Source organism: Harmonia axyridis, chromosome 4 (assembly GCF_914767665.1).
Source record: "Harmonia axyridis chromosome 4, icHarAxyr1.1, whole genome shotgun sequence".
Taxonomy (NCBI): Eukaryota; Metazoa; Arthropoda; class Insecta; order Coleoptera; family Coccinellidae; genus Harmonia; species Harmonia axyridis.
Genome location: NC_059504.1, coordinates 45325407 through 45348036, shown reverse-complemented (window position 1 = coordinate 45348036; position 22630 = coordinate 45325407). Strand labels below are relative to the sequence as shown.

Below are 22630 nucleotides of genomic sequence, written 5' to 3'. Positions count from 1 at the left end.
CCCTTATTGGTAGGACTTGTGCTCATCTTTCACATCTTTTCATTAGAACTGATTTGGGGTGATAATTAAGAGCTGTTAAAAAATTTAATCAAACACCGACGCAGGTTTCTACAGTCATCGAGAAGATGAGAGAGGTTTTGAATGATTTCTACGATGATGTTCGTAGAATTCTGTGACACATGTTAAAAAACTGAAGGCGAATATTTTGCGATCAAATCTATTCCTACAGTTACTTTCAAAGTCGGCAATGATACGTCACGTTCTGAAGGAAATGATTTCGCATCCTAAAGACCGCCATACCATAGAGGAAAATATTTTTGGTGCTCTTATGATCATATCATCATATAGAATAATCAAATTTTAACAAAGAACAACAACATAATAAGTAGCATTAATGAAGTGACAAAAAAGCTATTTACGCCGCAAATTATCTTTTAACGTTAGGGTTTTAAAAGCTGCATGACATCAAATGAAAATCGAACAAGCGTTTTTGTAGAGTCGTTCAAGTAAGATTGGAAGAACTAAACCAACATATAATAATGAAATATAACTATGAAATATGTGTGAAACGGATATATTCCCGCACGATTATCTTCTACAAGGTATAGCAAAAAGAACGGATTTGCCAAAGAATTAGAGAAATGTTATTTTGAATTGAATCCAATAAGATGAACACAACTAAATAATTTTTATGAATTTTAATGTTCAAAAAAGAGAAATACAAAATATGAAAAATTATATCCTACAATATTATTATAAATACATTATAAGTATACAAACTTCTAAGAAGATAAAATATGTAAATGTTTTTCGTTAGATTTTTTGTCGCCTACATTTGATACTTCAGATGCCATCTCCTTCATCCATTTTATAAGATCATTTACCAATTCTATCCGTTGTTTTATTAGTTGATCTTCATTTTTGATTTGTAATAAGTCCTTGGTTCCTTTTTGCAACATATTATCATATTCTCTATTAGACTTTTTCACATTCTCGTTGAGTTCATTCAGTTTCTTCTCTAAACCTTGTTCAATTTCTTTGAATCTACTAAAATATTCATCAGGAACGGAACGCCTATGCAACCTGTGATATTTCTTTCTATAATTTTTGTACAATTTAGATAAATCACCGTGATTCCTTGGTTTTCTAATTTTTTTCTCTGTGGTATTTTCCATATAGGGCAAATCATTTATATGTTTTTCTGTATCAGAATTCTGGGCATTATTCAGATCATTCGATAAGTCCATCAAATTTCCATCTAGTTTATTGATCATGTCCATTTTGTGAGCACACGTGGAATTTCTACATTTGCAAAGTTTTTCCAAATCTACTGAGAGGGAAATTGAGCCATCTTTATTTGGAACCATCTTCAATGGCAGTTTGATACCGTTTCCCATAAAGTATATGTCCGATTTGGAATTAAGGTGCATCTTCTCAATGGAGGGTACTATCTTTCCAAAATTATGAAGGAATTCTTGTTCTCTAGGAGTGATTAGCTTTTCAATTTTTTCCTCAATGGCATTTTCATATTCAGTACGTTTCTGTCCAACAACCTCATTGAGATTTTGAGTAGAAGTTTCAGTCATTTCCTCAAGTTTATTCAATGAAGATGGTAGTTTAGAACCAACTTGTATCACTTTTGGAGATCTTGAACCACCGTAAGCAGGCGCCGATGAATGTTTCCTGATTGGACTGTTTTTGGGAGTTGGGAATGGTTCATCAGTTAATTGATCTTTTGCAGAAGAACGTTCCATATCTTCTCCCTGTTTGTTTGCTATACCCATGTTTTGGCCAGATTCATCTGTCATTATTTGTGGGTTTATTTTAAGATTTTCCGAGGGTAAAGTGTTCATGGCACCGACATTTTCTCCAACCCCTATTTCTCTAGGTTGATTTATGAAGAAGTTTTCGGTCTCCTGGTTATTCTCATTTGTCGAGACAGACACAGGTTGACTGTTCACTTGGAAAATTGACTTTCCTTCTTTAGGCACATCTATCAATTGGTCATCTACTTGGATAACAGTTTGTCCAGGTAAATCTTTCTCGTCAATAATGAATTGAGGCTGATTTTGTTGATCTTTGAGATCGCTAGACACATCAATGTTGTTCGAGGTACTATCAAAGTTTTCTGAAGATTTCGCTTTAGCCATTGGTAAGCTTCCATCGGTTCTAGTTAGATCAGTAGACATTTCAGAGTTCATATCATCTTTATTTAGATTTTCATGTTTTTTCTGTAAGATTATCAAATCTCCAGTTGGAATGCTCATTCCCACTTTTGGCATATCATCCATGTTCTCATCTTTCATTTCATTTCCTTTTGGCATTTGTAAGTTTATTAGATCTTCAGGTTGGAAGTTGATTCCTACTTTTGACATGTCATCAATGGACTCTTCTTTCAGTGCAGACATTCCCAGTCTCGACGTGTCTTCTTGTGCTTCACGGCTTTCAGCCAATTGCAAACTTTCCGTTTTTAAATTTGCTTCTTCGTTATTTCTTGTTTTGATCTGAACATTTGGAGAACTTTCTTCTTGTTGATTTTCGGATTCTGAGATTCCTACAGTTGGTTCAGATGTTTCTGAAGATGGATGTTTGTTGAAATAGTCTTGTACTTTATTGAAATGGGCGTGTATTCTGGTATGGAAAGGATTCGGCATTCCATCATGAGAGTCGGCGCTCGGTTGCGCAATAGCCACTTTCTTAGGGTCCAACTTTTTATTTTGCTCAGAAAGATTTATCTGAGCAATTTGATCACTGCTGCGGTAGGCAGCATCCTTGTTTCTCGCCCTTAAATCAGAGTTCATCATAATCTCTTGGTTATTATTTGCTGAATCGAGTGAGTCCAAATTCTCTTGGTTGTCTCTAATCGAAGATTCATCATTTCTTAGTTTTTGAGACTTGGGTAAATCTTTCTGGCCTCCTTGTCCTTTGTATATGAGTCCTTTTTGGGGTCTTTGGAAATCATCTTTAGCGCCAATTCTATCTTCATTGAGTGGTCTTAGACCTTCTTGTATGGAACCAGTTAAAGCATCAACATTTTCCTGATTAATTTGAGGAGAAGGTTGTTGCTCATTAGATCTCATGTATCCGTAAGGTTCGTGGTGGTAATTATATCCATAAGAGTTGCCGTATGAATGTACGTATCCTTTTTTCTTTTTCAGCTTATATTTCTTGAGATGGAAGGTTCTTGCCTTTTCATTTTCTTCCATAGAGTCGTCACTATCTGCATCCATTTCCATAGAGTCTTCTGGCTTTCTTTCCAATTTAGTTTCGAGATTTTCTTTCATCTCTGGTTCCATCATGCCATCTTGTGATTTCATGTCACTATCCTTTGATAATTCGGTTCTTGCATTTCCAACATAGCTCATTGCTACTGGAGGGTTGTCTTTTTTGTCTTGAGAATTCATCTCCATATTCTCGCTTTGTTCATCGTTGCTGATTCTCATGTTTGAATTTTTTTGCATTCCACCAGAATTATCAGAAAGACGATCTTCACTATTTTGTTCTACCAAATCATGGAGTAGATTTGGTTCCATCTTATTCGGAGAAGATACTATTTTATCATCGAAACGTGTTATTTGTTCATGGGCTATATTTGGAATTGAGTCATCATCTGATTCGCTCACGATTTGAGCTTCACTTTTAGATTTGAATTCAGCCTGAAACAGGAATAAGATTTTGTCACATAAGTAATGAATTTAATGTCAAGATTTTACCTTTTCGTAAGCAGTTTCCAGGATTTTGTTTATATCTTTAGCGTCCAGTGGAGATCCTCCGTGAATTTTTTCTGCGGTTTCTAGCTCCCTACCTAACATAGTCAGGAATTCTACGTCGATTTTTTCTACTATGCCCGCAGTTAGAGGAAGTGCCTTTTTCGATTTCACCAAAATTATGGCTTTTTCCATATCGTTTGTTTGTTTAATGTTGATCAGCTTTAGCATGATGTTCATCAAAAGGCCTGGTTTGATGACACCGACAGTGTAGTATTTACCGTCTTGCTGATTCTGGTTCGGCAGGAATTCTAGGAATAGAAAATTGAAATTATTGAAAAATTCAAAAAGTATCTAATAATAATTGTTGACGAATAATATACGGAAATGATAAAAAAATTCCAGTCACAGTTCGCAAAACTAGAGAACTATGGGTCATCGTGAGGCACCTTCTTGGCCGGCAATAGTGAAACTGGTCCTAGTAGAAAAATTTGAGCTGTTGTTATAAATTAGTGATATGAATAATCGAAATCGTATGCAAAAAAAAACTGAGAATATTGCATCTGTAGCACGTAGTTTTGACGAAAACCTAGGTTTGTCGATTTCTCATAAGGCATTTTACAAACGGCATTTTACTGTATTCAATATAAAGACTTAGGTCTTTAAGCTTTTACAGTTCAGTTAAAACAAGAACTTAAGCCGGTCGATCACCAGCAACCTCATATCCTCGCGGATTGAGTCCTTGTAATGCTTCAAAATGATCCGGATTTGCATTGAAAAATCATATTCAGTGATGAGGGCCATCGTCCAGAAGCGGTCCGCTTTGGCCAATAGGAGAGGAAGTAGTAACACTTTGTTTAATGCATTAGGTGTACAACTTTGCTTCCGCCGTTTTGCTATACCTAGATGGCTTTAGCGGTAAGTGGTAGTCGAAATAAATAGATCGTAGATGTCATACAACAAGCTTAGGTATTTATAAACATAACGCCATCGAAATATTAGTCGATTTGTGTCTCCAAGTAATTCCCGATTAAACATGTCAGCTTACGAGCCAAACTGTCATCATTTGCGGAAGATTTTAATTTTCTGCTTTAATATGGAGTTATCCGCGGCTGAGGCTCATTGAATGCTCTCAAATACCTATGGGAGGCCGCTATCAGTGAAAGAACGTGCCGAGAGTGGTTCCAACACTTCAAGAACGGTGGTTTCGACGCCGAAGACATGCATTACTTGATTAAGATTCGTGTCAAACGCAACAAGAATTGGCAGGATCATTGGGAGTGACGCAACAAGCCATTTCAAAACGCCTGAAAGTCATGGGAATGATTCAGAAACAAGGAAATTGGGTGCCGTACGAGTTGAAGCCGAGAGAAGTTGAACAGCGTTTGTTTACTTGTGAACAGCTGCTTGCAAGGCAAAGAGGAAGTGATTTCTGTATCGCAATGTGACTGAATAATCCCAAGCGTAGAAAATCATGGAGATATCCCGGCTATGCTTCCTCGTCGACGGCCTAATCGAATATTTACGATTCCAAGGTCATGCTGAGTATTTGGTGGGACCAGCTCGGCGTAGTGTATTATGAGTAGTTAAAACCGACTGAAACATTCGTAGGTGATCATTATCGAACGCAATTAATGCGTTTGAGCCGAGCATTGAAAGACAAACGCCTGCAATACAACAAGAGATATGATAAAGAGATTTTACAGCTTGTTGTGAAAGTGGTAGAGACATACTTGGAAACGCTGAAATGGGAAGACCTACACCAACAACCGTATTTTTCAGACGTTGCTCCTCAGACTATCACATGTTCAGATCAATGGCACACGGCCAGGCTGACCAGCACTTCCGGTCTTATGAAGAAGTAAAAAATTGGATCGATTCGTGGATCGCTTCAAAAGATGACCAGTTTTTTCAACGCAGTATTCTTACGATGTCCGAAAGATAGGAGAAAGTAGTGACCAGCGATGGACAATACTTTGGATCATAAATTAATAAAAGGTTTTTGCAATAAAGCTTTGAATTTCGGAATCAAACGGTTGAAGCAAAGTTGTACGCCTATGTATAAACAAAGAAAGAACGAGATACACATAATAAATTCTATTATAATATTGCAATCACTGTCAGAACCAGAACAAATTGTAGAATTGAGTTAACTCAAGGATGTAAAACCACCGAATCTATTTACCTTTGCTGATCTTAGGATCGCGATTGCCGCCCACAATATTGCTCTTCTCCCCCACTTCAGCCATAGGGTTGTGAACCATCAGCAGACGGTCTCCCCCCTTCACTTCTGCAGTCATTTCGTTTGGCATTGCGTTGCTGTCGGAAAATCTAGAAATCAAAGTCATGTCTTTCTCTGCCTCCTTCCGCATAATATCATTCTCGGGCTCCCCTGCCACTTCTTCCCTCGGTTCCTTGTCGTAATGTTGGCAATACTTGTCGCAACGTGGGCAATCGTCCCTTCCCTGACATATCGGTAATTTCTTGCACTGGTCGCACAGCTTTTCCAGGTTTCTCTTCAAACTTACGCCTACTAGGGTGTTTTGGAAGTTTGGGTTGTCGGCGAGGTAGAATCTGGAAGATATAAGAGTACTGAGTTATTAAAGGGTGTTTTTTAGAGCTATAGAACTTTAAATTGCAATAAAACAACGATGGATTATTCGATTGACATGAATTTTATTTATCCGCAAGATAATCTTGTGACATTACATTTTAAATATGATTTCTGGCATATGACCGCCACGGCTAGCTCGGATGTAGTCCAATCTGGAGGTCCAATTTTCGATGACTTTTTCCAACATTTGTGGCCGTATATCGGCAATAACACGGCGAATGTTATCTTCCAAATGGTCACGGGTTTGTGGCTTATCCGCATAGACCAATGACTTTACATAGCCCCACAGAAAGTAGTCTAGCGGTGTTAAATCACAAGATCTTGGAGGCCAATTCACAGGTCCAAAACGTGAAATTAGGCGGTCACCAAACGTGTCCTTCATTAAATCGATTGTGGCTCGAGCTGTGTGACATGTTGACATGTCTTGTTGGAACCACAGCTCCTGGACATCATGGTTGTTCAATTCAGGAATGAAAAAGTTAGTAATCATGGCTCTATACCGATCACCATTGACTGTAACGTTCTGGCCATCATCGTTTTTGAAGAAGTACGGACCAATGATTCCACCAGCCCATAAAGCTCACCAAACAGTCAGTTTTTCTGGATGTAACGGTGTTTCGACATACACTTGAGGATTAGCTTCACTCCAAATGCTGCAGTTTTGTTTGTTGACGTAGTCATTCAACCAGAAGTGCGCTTCATCGCTAAACAAAATTCGCTTATGAAAATCGGGAACAACGGCAATCTCATTTTTTGCCCATCTATGCCGAATCTATGCCTTACTTGATGATCGTTTGGCTTAAATTCTTGCACGAGTTGGATTTTGTAAGCACGCAAACCAAGATCCTTCCGCAAAATCTTCCATAAAGTGGATGGACACAGATCCAATTCCTGTGCTCGATGGCGGATAGACTCATTCGGGTCTTCCTCAATGCTATGCTCTACAGCAGCAATAGCTTCTTCTGTACGCACCGTACGGCGTCTCTGGAGATGCGAGTTATTAATAAGAGTAAACGTGGTGCGAAAACGTTCCATTGTCAATCGAATTAACTGCTCTGATGGACGATTTTCTCGACGATAAAATGGACGTAGTGCGCGATACGTATTCCGCACAGAACCATTATTTTCGAAATAAAATTGCACTATTTACAAGCGTTGTTCAGGCCTGAGTCTATTATTCATGATGAATTGCCAAACAAAACTGAGAATAAATCACTTGACAGCTGTTCAATCGGTCGCCATTTCGAACAGTAATGCCAACTTAAAGTTATATACCTCGAAAAAAAAAACACCCGTTACATACAGACATACAAAAGAAACTAAAACTCTCTTGACAAATTTTTTTCGAAAAAAGTTTTTTTAATTAAGCGGGTAGCTGAAAAGCTTATGTCGGTTATGCGACTAATACCTCCACTCAGGCGATTATTAAAAAGCATGCTAAATCTATATTTTCCGGACTTATTAAAGCAAATTACTATTTTGTGAAACTTGAAGGGTCTTCCAGCTCCTTTGTTCTGAAAGCGAAAAATTTCTAAGGAATTTCCATTCTTTCCAGAACAATAACAAAATGCGCCTTTGGATTAATTTCCTTTTCCCCAATATTAATCAATTCTAATTAAGCTGTAAGAGATTATGAAAGTTTCAACCCGATGACGTCGGAATTAGGGGCTTTTTGTCTTCGCCGAATTCAATTTCTAGAATGGCTAATGGAAAATAAACAGCGCTGGCCAACTTCAAATTTCATCAAACGTTGAAACGTCAGCTTCCACTAATCAGTGGCGGCTCGTTAAGGGGCGGCGGAATAAAATTCCTGGTCAATCAGAGTGGCATTAGCTTTCTCTTTTTCTTTTCGATCTTGTAGGTACAGTGGACTCTCGTTAACTCGAAACACAGATTTTCCGTCGAGTTACGAATAGTCCGACATAGGCGTAGTTCGAGTTATACAGGTCATTCTTGATTAAATTCGACTTACAGAGGTAATAAGATATAGAGGTAAACCGAGAGGTGAACCAAATGGTAATTCGGGTTATAGAGGTGAAGAATAGTGATATTTATTCCCTATAATAAGAGTAGATCGTACATACACTGCGCAAAAGAATCAACGCACATTATGGAAATCTCGAATTTATTCTACAACTGAAGGTGTTCTCAATGATAATTATTTTTATCAGAATTATGCATGCATATGTTATGCACTTTCAACGTTTTTCTTCAATACAGATGTTTTTTCCCAGCAGAAATAAAAAAAGATGAGATTATCAGATTTTTAATGTATTGACTCCATTCTGAAATCAGTTGTTCCCGATCAATTCTAGTGATCAATAGTTTTTCTTTCGTTTGATTTTCTACACTTGATCGCGATGCATCGCGAAACACTCAATTTGACCCAAGAGGAATGTGCCCAAGCGGTAGTTTTGCGAGAAGAAGGGTGGACATACACAAGAATTGCAGAAAGGTTTGGAGTTTCCCATACAATTGTGTCCAGAATGTTGCAGCGATTCAGGGAGACAGGTATGAATGTCCGAAGACCAGGACAGGGAAGACCACGGGTAACAACTGTCATTCAAGAACGTTACTTGAGAGTTTCTTCGTTGAGGCAACGGTTTGCAACCGCTCGCCTCCTTCAAAATCAGCTTGAGCAAACTCATGGGGTGCAAATTAGCACTCAGACAATAAGAAATCGCCTCAGAGAATATGATTTAAGGCCCCTTGTCGCGGCAAGAGGTCCAGCTCTTACCCCATCCCATCGAAGGGCGCGTTTGGATTTTGCGAGAGAGCATATCCATTGGGAAGAGGCTGATTGGGAAAGAGTTCTCTTCACAGATGAGTCTAGATTCTGCCTCTACCATTGTGATCGACGTTCCCTTGTATACAGAAGTCCACATGAAAGATATGCTCAGTGCAATTTCCTGAATACTACTGGTTTCGGAGGAGGATCGATTATGGTATGGGGTGGAATATCTTTGACTGCTCGCACAGACCTAGTGGTCGTTGATAATGGAGCTATGAATACTGATAGGTATATAAGGGACATTCTTGAAGAGCATGTAGTGCCATTTGCCCCATACATTGGTGAAAATTTCATTTTTATGGACGATAATGCCAGACCCCATCGTGCGCGTATCGTTCAGGAGTACCTTGAAGAGGTTGAAGTCTCTCGAATGGAATGGCCAGCAAGAAGTCCAGATCTCAATCTGATTGAGCAGGTTTGGGACAACCTCAATAGAAGGCTGAGAAGTTCAGAAAATCATCCAGCTATTAATGACTTAGGAATCCAACTCAGAGAAATCTGGGAAGGATTAGATCAGAACATTTTAAGATCACTCATTTTGAGTATGAACCGTCGTTGCCGAGCTGTAATTAACGCAAAGGGTGGAAATACCAAGTATCAAATCACTTATCAGCATTCCAGTATTTTGAAAATTGTTTATTTCTATTCTTTCACATAAGATTCGGTGAAATCCTGAATTCTTCTTCCATTTAATGTGTCTTGTTTCGTTCAAAACCTTCCCGAGAGAACATAAAAAATAAGTTATAAAGTCAATGTAGAGTTAACTTTCATTAAAATTGAGATTTTCAGAATGTGCGTTAATTTTTTTGCGCAGTGTATATTAATTTTTCGGAATCCATTACCAACGAAAATTACGTGTTCCAGAACTGTCTGCTAATTCACATTATCCGTTCAGACAAGTTCCGACACGTTCATACAAACTCCGCCCATATCAGGCAAAATATTTTCTCGAAGAACGGAACAGAACGGATGACGAATGACACATGATATTTGTCGTAAACGATTCGCTTGGTGTCTGAAACGATACGTGTCGGATATTATGAATCGACCTTAAATAAAAATTATCTGCCGATCCGATAGATGAATGTTCACGAGTCGCCGCTGTCGCTAATTGAAAATTTGTTTTACCTTGGACATCTTTTTGTTTTTCTGGATGGATTGGAGGGTTCTGGCTGTTCGTTCAGTCGATGGAATCTCCGCTGCCGGCCAATTTCGAGTTCTTCGATTTTCTTCCCTGCGATTAGCAAATTCCTAGTCGATTCGTCCATTCTTTTCGGCCTGTTCACAACAGCTATTTCAGATTCTGAGCATTTTCTTAATTAAGATGATGGGGGAATTTTACTTGAGTAGAGATCGAACGAACAGTGCAGATGAGGTGACGGAATGTTGAATTTCATCTCATTAGACGAAGATGAGGAAGTTGTATGGCCTCTAGCGTCAATGGTGTTGTGACTTTGTTTACAGAGGGACCGAAGTTGTTTTTAGAGTGTTGTTTTATTTGGTTCTTGTCATTGGAGAATGTAAAATAATACCTATTTTGTCAATGCTTTAGCTTTTGCTTGTAGGTATTCAGGTTTCAGAACATAGTCTCTAAGAGAGAAATTGAGGAATTGATTTTGGATATACAGGGCGGTCACAATGAAGGCCCGTATTTGCGAGGTTTATAACTTTTGATAGGAGAGTCATACACTAGTCAAACCTTTTGTATGATATTTCTTATATCCCCAATTTTTTTCTGAGATAACAGATGTGCTTTATCACATGAGAAATTGATCAGAAAATTCAAATTTTCGAAAAGGAAGTGGTTTTTATTTATCCTAAAGGTAAGATAACAACTAGACAATATATTTTTTTTGATTCTAGGGAAAATTTTTTTGTGCTTGCTGGTCTTAGATACATGATTTGAACGCTCTTAAAGGGAGATAATCGATTTATTCTATTCCTATAGACTTAACATGGTTACATGATTCTCCTATCATTGTAAACCGCCCTGTATTTGGGTCGAACTTTTGAGCATTTATTCAAGAGCAAGAGTTCTTCTGTAATTTTCAATTTGTGAGCTAAGAGTAGTGTTAAACAATAAAAATCTGTTTGGATTTAAAAATTTTCAAGGTAGGTTTAGAGTCCGAATATCTCGATTAAGTTTTTTGAAGGGCGAAATATGGTCGATGATGACAGAATTATACCCATATGGTTTTTATAATTAAAAAAACCTCCGATAATACTGAAATTCTGCAATCAGTTGCAATATTGAAAAACGAATCTTGGGTAGTATCTTATCATTGAAAAATTGAAATAATCGAATTTTTCTGATCCAATAATTTTATGAACCCAATTATTCATTCCCAATATTTTTTAGAAAATTGTAGGGAAGGGCGATGACGTGCTAAGATGCAAGAAAATCTTCCATATGGACGCAATTTTCTTAAGGAAACAATTTCATGACAAGGGCAAAAAATTTAAAAAAATTATGGATTATTTAGTACGAAATAGACATTTTTCAATGCAGAATATCTTTATTCCATTCTTTAATGCCTATTTACAGGGTGTTCCACCATTTCCGCAACTCTCGTTTAAGGTTAAGCGCTGAAATTTTCGAATTTTTTTTCGGCACAGTATCATTAGGATTCGTTACAGCCACATTCTCAAATTGTTTTGTAATACACTGAGTGTACCTAAATACTGTAAATGGCCATACATATGTTTTTCTTATGGAACCTCTTTTTTTTTAATTAAATTTTCAGATCGCATGGAATAAATGAACTGAAGTTTGTTCGGAGTTCCATATGCTTAAAACTCACCATTTTTGAGATGAATTTGAATTTCTCATGAATTGAAGGGTCTATAAAGAAACCTAATAACTTTGAAATGAATATTTGAATGCCCAAGGAGGGCATCAATTATGTTGATAAAACTGACAACCTTCTTAGGGGCCTTGGCCATTACCTCACGGGTATACAGGACCGGCTTCCCCATATAAATGGTTCTTAGGCCAGCCAGCTCTGGACACTTGGATACCATGTATTCAACTGTTTCTGCTTCTGATCCACAGTGCCTGCAAATTTCATCTGCTGACTTTCGAGCTGAGCTTCGGGTGATGGTAGGACTGCTGACGAGGCACTGTCGGTACAAACATCACTGACTGCCTTGTCAGCAGTCCCACCATCACCCGAAGCTCATCTCGTGACAGCTTCAAGAGCTTTCTGCCACAGGTAGATGATCATCATGAATTTCTTGGCCTGAGTAAGTCCAGGATTGTTTATCCAGTGGGTTATCCTGTTATTCAACTCCCATTGTTGGACCGCTGCCTTATATTGGTCTTTTCCTAGCCCAAAGAAAGGCTCAGGTCCAGCAGGTGTTAACCTTGATACACTTTCTGCAAGTTCATCGGCTTTTCATTGCCTTCAACACCACAGTGCCCTGGTACTCATAGTAGAGTCACTTTATTGACTCTGGCCAGTTGCCTTATGCTGTTAAAGAACTCCCAGGTCAACAGAGACCCCTGGCAGTACGATTTCAAGGATCTCAGCGTGGTCTAGCTGTCCGTGGTGATTTAGACATGCGCCCTCTTAAGGTTCATTTCAAGACACTCCTGAGCGTATACGTAAACAGCCAGTATCTCGGTCTGTAAAATAGAGGGCTCACTTCCCAGGGCCTTATCTCTCTCTCTGATTCGGATCCATATTGATGACTTTTTGTCTAAACGATTCACGAAACTTATTGCAATATGACGGTCAGTTATGACCGTTTCAAAGGGCGTTTCAAAATCGAAGATGGTTGGCATAACATCCGATGGTTTTGCCAAGATGTTTGAATCTAGTTGATTCAATATCCTCATATGTCCAACCCAGTTTTCAGGTAGGAGCTTTCCATTGGGTGAAAATCTTATTGCTTCCAGCAGACTACATTTCCTCACATGTAGATGTAAGGGAGGCAAGTCAAGTATGACCTCCAGCGCAGCTGTGGGAGATGTGCGCATAGCTTCTGTTACACCAATGCACGCCAGCCTTTGCAGTTTCTGTAGCCCGCTGCGTGTGGTGGCCTCGTTGGTTTTTATCCACCACTGTGTATAACTACAGAACCGGAGATAAGTAATACAGATATTTTGATAATCATTAAGAACTCTACTGGGTGTTAAAAATGAGATTATTCATTGACGACTTATTCAAATGTTAATATTGGGCTTTTTCCAAATGGCACACTCTATATTTTAGTTTATCATTCTGTAGAACATTTTTTGTAGAAAATAAAATATGCTACCTAATTAAATGAAATACACGGTATGCCATTTGAAATAAATTCGATATTAACGTTTGAATGAGTCATCAATTTTGAACAGTTTTAGCATATACAATTTTGGATGAACTTGAATTCATTCATTCCATGTAATCCGAAAATTCAATAAAAAACAGGGTGTTCGATAAGAAAAAATATATCGTACACTTCTGTGGTCTCCAAAGGCGCATGCATGAAAAAGCGCACAGATACAGGTTCCAAATACCTAAAGCAAATTTCATTAAAATCGGATGAGCATTCTAAAAGTTGAGGCTGTGCGAACACATAGACTGACTTTAAACAAATGTCGTTCACGATGAAATGCCTTGCTGAAATCGGAGATCATCAATTTTTTTCATCCCAAAAATGATGTTTAACTTCATTAGAGTTTCGTTCTATTCCTAAATTCAACAAACTGAATAATTATCACCAGGATATCCCCTACTACGATAGGGAAATTCACCTGAAAACTCCACTATTAATTGAAATTAATTTCATTTCATATGTGGAAAACACGAAGATTTTCTTTCGTGTGTAAACTACCGGCAACCAACAAACCCTAGAGCTAAAAGCAGGTGAAAAAGAGCAAGTTAATATTCTCTGGGGCATGTTGCTGGCCACAAATTCATATACACTGTCGAGTTTTCAGCTCGTGAGGGCATTTTTTGTTCATACAGGAAGTCCCACTAATGAGCTCGAGAATTTCCGTATTTTTTTTGCACTACATTCATTGCTGGATGTATAATGACAGTAGGTACATTCGTTCATATATACGGTTGAAATTTTTCACAAAGATGTTTAGTTTTGAACATGAATAGAACAAGTCATCAAAGTTGTAAAATTTTTTTCGTGAAATGGAGAACATGCTGGAATCTTTAATATCCAAATCACACCACCCATTACCTTTTCACTAACAAGAAAAAGCTGATTTTAATAAATACAACTCTTATACAGGTGCGGCTTGGAAAATTTGCCGAAAATTTGCTTTAGACCTATTTGCTCAAATTTTTTTCCTTCTTCTTCCTCAGTCCCATTCGTCCATTCCTGGACATAGGTCTTTCTCAATTCCTTCCCATACTCTCTATCCTGCATCTTCCAACACCAATATTCACCTGCCATCTTCTTGATGTTGTCCGTTCATCATAGTGTGTTCTGCTTCTACTTCGCTTTGTCTCCCTTGGTCTCATATCTTGTCCATCTCTTGTGGAACCGCTCATTGCCACTCCAACTCTGCTATCTTCGCCATTATATCCTTGACTTTGGTTCTTCTCGGAGATCTCCATTCTCTTAATGTGATTTCAAGCAATTGTTTCCATTCTGTAAGTTGCGATAGCAAGAACGCAGACATTGAAAACCTGACGTCTTAGGTCTATGGGAATAACTTCATCTCTCAATAAGTATGGAAGATTACCAAATAAAACCCAAGTGAGTTTTACTGGCCTTGGTATTTCTCTTGATTGGTTCTCTTTTCCCAGAGTTACAATGATTTATATCCAAGAGTTCACTATTTAGTGATGTGCAATAGCATTGTTTCGAAATTCCCACTTTAAGCTAGTCTGGGAATGCAAAAGGCCTCTCAACGCATTCGAAAAAGATAATCAGCTCAACCTATGTTGTATACACTGTACGGTAATGAAATGTCAGATCAGCTGTCGAGAAGATAGGAAAAATGCCTTCTTTGAACAAGAGCCTTCCTGTGGCTTCCTAGTCTTTGGAAATTAAGGAATAGGAACCAAAAAAAAGAGTTTTTGTACAAATGTTCGGTGGAAAATGGCAAGACAAGTTATTCCTCTCCTACTCGACGAGTTGGACTATAAAGTTACTCTTACTCAATAGATTAAAACTCAGGGAATTGTCAGATTTACCCACGGCACTTTGTCTTGTGAATTATTATTTACAGATCATCATTTGGATAGGTTCCAGACAATGCATATCGTTTATGTCAAGAATCCACTGCGACAGCTGCTTTGCGATTGTCAAGCTGTCCATAGGAAAAGACCAGAACACCTTAGCTAGTGGTTCTTACAATCAGAACAATAATCAAATCTTCTCCCACCTTTAGGAAAGTTGTAGTTGGTGTGTTATAATGAAATTTGCCTGCACGCCTTCAATTGAAAATCTTCTGTTTTTCAAAGTGTGATTTATTAATCGAGATAAAATATTCCTTTTTGAACCTGTCATGCCTTCATCAATTACTTATACAGTAATAAAAGATCTATTTTCGATTCGTGTCATTCTAATATTAGAATATTTCGAAAGGATGTTTTTTCAAAGAAATTTCAATTTGATCGAAACTCAACAATCAAAAATGTTTAGTTGATCAAATTGATCAAAATTATTTAATGAAACAAAGAGGAAATCAATGAGTTCATGAATATCTATGACAATTTAATGTGGTTCATTAGTTTGTTTAAACAAAAGTTTTTTTAAACAAAAAAGGAGGTATATATATATAGGGTGTTTTTTATGTTATATATATATATATATATATATATATATATATATATATATATATATATATATATATATATATATATATATATATATATATAGGGTGTTTTTTATGTTATCTAACTTTAAGTTGGCATTACTGTTCAAGATGACGACCGATTCAACAGCTTTCAAGTGATTTATTCTCAGTTTGGTTTGGCAATTCATCATGCATAGACTCACGCCTGAACAACGGTTGCAAATAGTGCAATTTTATTTCGAAAATAATGGTTCTGTGCGGAATACGTATCGCGCACTACGTCCATTAGCGATGAAGCGCACTTCTGGTTGAATGGCTACGTCAACAAACAAAACTGCCGCATTTGGAGTGAAGCTAATCCTCAAGTGTATGTCGAAACACCGTTACATCCAGAAAAACTGACTGTTTGGTGCGCTTTAAGGGCTGGTGGAATCATTGGTCCGTACTTCTTCAAAAACGATGATGGCCAGAAAGTTACAGTCAATGGTGATCGGTATAGAGCCATGATTACTAACTTTTTCATTCCTGAATTGAACAACCATGATGTCCAGGAGCTGTGGTTCCAACAAGACGGCGCAACATGTCACACAGCTCGTGCCACAATCGATTTATTGAAAGACACGTTTGGTGACCGCCTAATTTCACGTTTTGAACCTGTGAATTTGCCTCCAAGACTACTTTCTGTGGGGCTATGTAAAGTCATTGGTCATCTTGGCAACAAACCCTTGACCATTTGGAAGACAACATTCGCCGTGTTATTGCCGATATACGGCCACAAATGTTGTAAAAAGTCATCGAAAATTGGACGTCCAGATTGGACTACATCCGAGCCAGCCGTGGCGGTCATATGCCAGAAATCATATTTCTCTAATTCTGTGGTTATTCCGTTCATTCTTCCACGTCTTGTAGAACAAAATCGTGCGAGAATATATCAGAAACGCACAGTTTTCATGGTTATATTTTATTATTCTATGTTGGCACTCCGAACTTTCCGCTACGGCTTTATCTGTCAATTCATCAAATTGCCTTAAAGAAATCAGTTCTGCCAACCAACATTTTTCAATGCAAAAATCACTGAATTATATTTATGGAAATATTTCATTAATTTCAATGAAAATGCAATGAATTAGAGAAAATAATGTATAATACTCGTACAGAAGGCTCGTTCTACCACTCGTTCATTCCAAAACTCGCCACTTCGTGGCTCGTTTTTGAATTTTGAACTCGTGGAAGAATATCAATGCCTTCTGCACTTGTATTATAAATAACTATTAAAATGTAATGACACAAGATTATCTTGCAGATAAATAAAATTCATGTCAATCGAATAATCCATCGTTGATTTATTGCAATTTAAAGTTCTATAGCTCTAAAACAACACCCTTCATCAAAATTATATATCAAATAGTGAAAGTTATGCTAAATCCTTCACTATTTGTATATAATGTCATAATTTTGTTATTTTATTGATTTAAAGTTACACTCAAAGTGAATTCATTCAATCTTTATAATTTATAATTCAAAGTAAAAATTTACTGATTACAGTCGACCTAGAAATCAACCAAAAGATAAAATTAAACTCTCTAAAATTGTTAGTTCAATGTTGACTTGTATACCCATTTCACAGAAGAGTAATAGAGAAAATCTATGACTACCTGTTGTGATTGTCATCTCTCTAAATCCGTACCAGAGGAGCCTACAGTTCCAAAATGCAAGTTTATGAAATAAATATAAAGTTTTGAATTTGTGAATTGAGTTTTTTGAACTATAAAACTTTAATGAGGATAAATTGTATTAGATAATACAAACATTCCGAAACGTATGTCTGCTTTTATATTGATTTATTCATTGAATTTATTATTCGTTTACTCAATTTGTATAGTTTTGTGAAATATATTTTTTCTTGGTTGGTTTTTAATATTTTGTCAATTTGTATTGATTTTCATATTTTTATTAAATTGTCTACATCGAGTAGACTCATTTTACCTTTATAATTTGAATCAATGAAGTTACGGCGCATATAAGTTCAGTTTGCTATCAAAGGAGCTACTTTCTCCTGGAGTTTTGGTTATGTACCATAAACATAAAATACATAGGTCCAAATTAATTTGGGACCGAAACCTTGAATAACCCTAAAAGGGTAAGGCAAGGACATATATTTCTTCATTCAATTGGCCCACTTAATTCGAACAGACAGTATTGTACCATAATCCCACTTAAACCCAATCCCAGAACGTTATCCGATTTGCTGGGATTTGAACCGGAAAGAGGTGTCGAGATAAAATGAACAAAATAGGTATTAGATTAGATCCGGAATCGTCAGAGTCGATCCTATCAGGAATTCTCCAGAATTAAATTTTCCCTGGTATTCACCAACTGATCCCTGGTTTCTACAGTCTGGAGACCTTCAATATGAAACATGCTTGGGTATCCATACGTGGGATCCGGAAATGTTCCACAAATAACGGCTTTAAATGAAACTTCAAAATTCGAATACCTATAATGCTTGCGGGCGCTCAAAATATTCGAATTTAGATCTCAAAGATTAGATTATTATTATCAAACGATAAGGTGGTCAAACTAAATTCTGTCAATCTGTACATACAGGGTGGCCAAGAGATTGACGTCAAAAAGAAAAAATAGTCCCTCGTGTCATGGGCTATTCGAATGACCCCCATGTATGTTATGCGATTTTTCACGGTTTTCGAGTTATTAATTTTATATGAACTTTGAGAATTTTTGACTTGACCATCTTAAAAAAGATATAAAAAAAGTACAAGACTTTTCAGTGAAAATTTTTTTGTGACTTAATCTCCCTGAAATGTACTTTTATATATAAAATAACCAGCTTCGAAAATTTAGACCATAATCCAATTCACGTAACTTTTTCACTTGAGACCAACATTTCCATAATTTTTATCAAATTTACGAAGCTGGTTATTTTATGTATAAATATTCAATCTGTGATTGAATATCTAGTTGAATTGTTTGGAAATACACAGGGTAAACCAAAAAAGTGGAAATAAATAAATATATTTTTTTCTTATGAAACACCCTGTTTTTTATTGAATTTTCAGATTCCATAATTTGGAATAAATGAACTCAAGTTTGTTCGAAGTTTGATATGCTTAAAACTTACAATTTTTGAGATATTCCGATTTTTCAACTTAAAGGGTCTTTGAACAAACATTGAAAAATGAATGAATTTATTTGAATGAGATTTTGAAATTGAATACTAGAAGAATGGAGGTTATTTCTGATTTTTGATAATAATCATCGATATGTCTACTGAGTGTTCAAAATGAGACAATTCATTAATGACTCTTTCAAACGTTAACGGGCTAATTCCAAGTGGCATTTTATTATCTACGAAAAATTCTCTAATAAATGAGAGATTGACATAGACTGTATTTTTTTATTAGGTCGCAAATTTTATTGAAAAAAAAAATGAAATATAGGGTGTGCCATTTGGAAAAAAGACCGATATCAATAATTGAATACGTCATCAATGAATCGTTTCATTTTGAACACCAAGTAGAGTTCCAAAGATTATCGAAGAGTCAGTATTTAATTTACTTTCCTTCTTCTAGTATTCTCATTCAAATAAATTCATTCATTTTGAAGTTTTCTTCAAAGACTGTGTAAGTTGCAAACGGTTGCGTAGCATGAGTTATGTAAGCACACGAATATAGTAATGATGCATTATCACACAGGTATAGTACAACGTTTTATTTAGGACTGCCTATAATGAACCCAAAGTTGTAATTAACCTTTGTGAAACTAAACTGAAAATATCATCCCTGATATCAATTGTCTTGAGATCATCGAACGAAATACATGTGTTTGGTCGAAATCAGTGATTCAGAAAGACTTCCATCCTATACCTACACTGTGTCCGTAAAGTATGGAACCAATTCATTTTTAGCTAAACAGACCATTTTACGAATTAATCCTGAAACACGTCGATGTTTGATTTTAATTTACCGTATTTTAAAATAATAATCTAATATACAGGGTGAATTACTTTCGGTACAGGGTGGACAAAAATACAATAGTTTTGTGTGTGCCCATAAAGTAACGCGTAACATTCTTTATTAGTTAAATTAACAATATTATCAAAAATACTTATTGTCTAGCAGCAATTAACAAATAATGACATTTCACAAAAAACTAGACGACTAAGTTTTTTTCAAATTGATAAGAAATAATTTCTTTCATATTCTGTCTGCTAGACCCCAAGTACCAAACATGTTTGGAAACAGCTCATTTTTATTAATCTAAAAATGTAACAAACTACAGGGTGTTACATTCAAGCCAATTGCCGCTAGACAATAAGTCTTTTTGATAATATTGTTAATTCAAGTAATAAAAAATGTTAGGCGGTACTTTATGAGCACACACAAAACTATTGTATTTTTGTCCACCCTGTGTACCAATTGGAATCAACATGTGATGCATTTTTGGAATCAGGTCAGCTAGAGTAATCGGAAAATTGAGACAAAATGGGGGTGTTCAATTTAAAAAAAAAATGACGGTGACGTCATTACTCGAAAGTAATTCACCGTGTATGTAAGATTATTATTTTAAAATACGGTAAATTAGAATAAAAAATCGACGTGTTTCAGGATTATTTCTTGAAATGGTCTGTTTAGCTAAAAAAGAATTTGTTCCATACTTTACGGACAAATTCATTTATTATCTGAATTCTTCTCCGAAAAAATATTTTACGTAATGAAATTTGAGTTGTGTAATGAGTTTCATTACGTAACCCAAAAGCAGCAAATTCAGTGGTTTAATACCTTCAAAATGAAGCAGTCGTAGATAAAAGTATTGATTTTGCAATTTCCTTTTCATTTCTTCCAATATGAAGAAGTGTTTCTCATAAATATAAATTGTTTGAATAACCTATTTATTTCTACCTAACCTAACCTATTTATTTCCCGTTTTCACAATTTCGACAAGAACAGAGGCAAAAAGTCCGAATATGTGAGAGGTCACGTATTAACCACCTTCTGTATAATAAATTCAGTCCGATCGTCAGGCACTGGGCAGGTATCCCCCATAACTCAGTTAAATCTCAGAATGATGGGATAAAGGGTATATTCACCTCGGTGACAAATCCTCTAATCCTTCACCTCCATCCTGGACCACATTTGCTGGAATCGTGGCACTCCGAACTTGGACAAGAATGAACGGAATAACGAATAGAGTCACTGCTTTATTCATTTTGGATGGAAAGCTCTTTTCCTCTCGAAACCGTACTTGGGAAACTACCCGTGCAACATTCTAGTTACTACTGCTCGGAAAATTTCTGCACTGTTGCAATGAAGCGGACACTCTGAATGTTTATAGCTTTATTGTGTAGTTGCTTAATGTTTCCTAAAGTAAATAGGCGAATAAATAAATAATAATCTTCCTTCCAAAGAATTGTTTGCATTTTCTTCACGTTCAAATAATAATGTCAGGGGAGAATTTTTACTAAATGAAGTTTTCATGTTTTTTGTCAATAACAATCCTCTATTTTACTTTCAATACTGTTTGATCAATGAAATGCCTCGTTTTATTGTTATGAAAATGTAAACTTTCCGAAGAATGTTTTTCTAGAATTGCGGAATTTCATTTTTCTTAGAATTTATTGACTGGAGGCAACTTTTTATAGTCACAATTGGATGGATAAATTTTGTCAAATTCTCCAGTACCTAGGGAGCGACATCCAATATCTTAAGCATAACAGCTCTTCTAAGGAATAATTCAGAGACTAGATATTTATAGATTCAAAGGGCAGATGTTTAAGCTTTTCAGTTCAAATCAACGATTCAGGTGCTTGACTTTTTCTTGTTCTTTCATTCATTATGCTTGATAAAATATGAAGAAATTCAGTTGGTTAAGTTTTCAGTCAACTTTTTAGATAAATATTTTTCATTCTGCGATTCATATTGAATATTCGATTATAAATAGAATACTCTAATGAAAATTTCTAATTTTCCTGAATAATTATAACATTGAAGAATTTCGCGTTAGTGAATAGTTTCTTCTTCTTTACTCTAGCTTCTTCACCGATGTATGGAGATTACTTTGCCTGTAAATGGATTTTTTTGAAGGGTTTTCAAATAAGAAGTTTCATTTTGATATTAAAAAAGAATATATTTTGAGGAAAATAAATGGATGTTTATTTTATTGTGAAGAGGAAGGTATATTAAAGATGGAAAACGATATTATAGCCAAATGGCTGCCACGGCTACGGTTGCAGCACCATATCTTGTTCATGAAATGCCAGATATTTGAAATATCATAAAAATAGAGCCTGGTCGTGTCCGGTCCTTGTGGTTCCCCTGGTTCTCACCGAATCTCTGGTCCTCTTCCACGCGATACTTGGACCTGTCTGTCACCTCCTAGGAATTTTCTCACCGTCCTTGAAGTACCTAAAGGAACAGCTTTTTGCATTATATTACAAATATACTCACTAAGTACTAGTTGCGTGATATTTCTCTTGAGATTTTTGGGTACTATTCCAGTTGTTGAGATGATAATTGGAATAGTTCTCGTTGGTATAATTTCCCACTGGCGCTTTATCTGGTATTCAAGGTCCTTATTTTTTTGAAATTTTTTCAATCTCCTTTTGACGCATGTTGTTGTTATTTGGTATTGCTACGTCGATGAGTAATGCTGTCTTTTGATGTTTATCGATTAGTAATATATCTGCTCCATTGTGAGGGATTGTTTTATCAATCAGAACCGTAAGATCCCAGTACAGTTTATACCGTTCGTTTTCC

The 22630-nt window shown here is 36.3% G+C and overlaps 1 protein-coding gene across 2 annotated transcripts; it reads right to left on the bottom strand.

The window, feature by feature from the left end:
- Positions 1 to 683: 683 nt before the first annotated feature.
- LOC123678090 lies at positions 684 to 21206 on the bottom strand. Of its 2 annotated transcripts, XM_045614890.1 has the most exons (5): positions 20965 to 21206; positions 10241 to 10390; positions 5893 to 6281; positions 3714 to 4018; positions 684 to 3656 (listed from the first exon to the last, which is right to left on the bottom strand). In XM_045614890.1, the coding sequence occupies exons 1-5, from the start codon at positions 21081 to 21083 to the stop codon at positions 783 to 785; spliced, it is 3837 nt and encodes a 1278-aa protein (XP_045470846.1). In that variant the 5' UTR covers positions 21084 to 21206; the 3' UTR covers positions 684 to 782. The 2 variants fall into 2 exon arrangements, with proteins under 2 accessions (XP_045470846.1, XP_045470847.1); XM_045614891.1 differs by lacking the exon at positions 10241 to 10390 and having other exon boundaries at positions 20965 to 21205.
- Positions 21207 to 22630: the final 1424 nt, after the last annotated feature.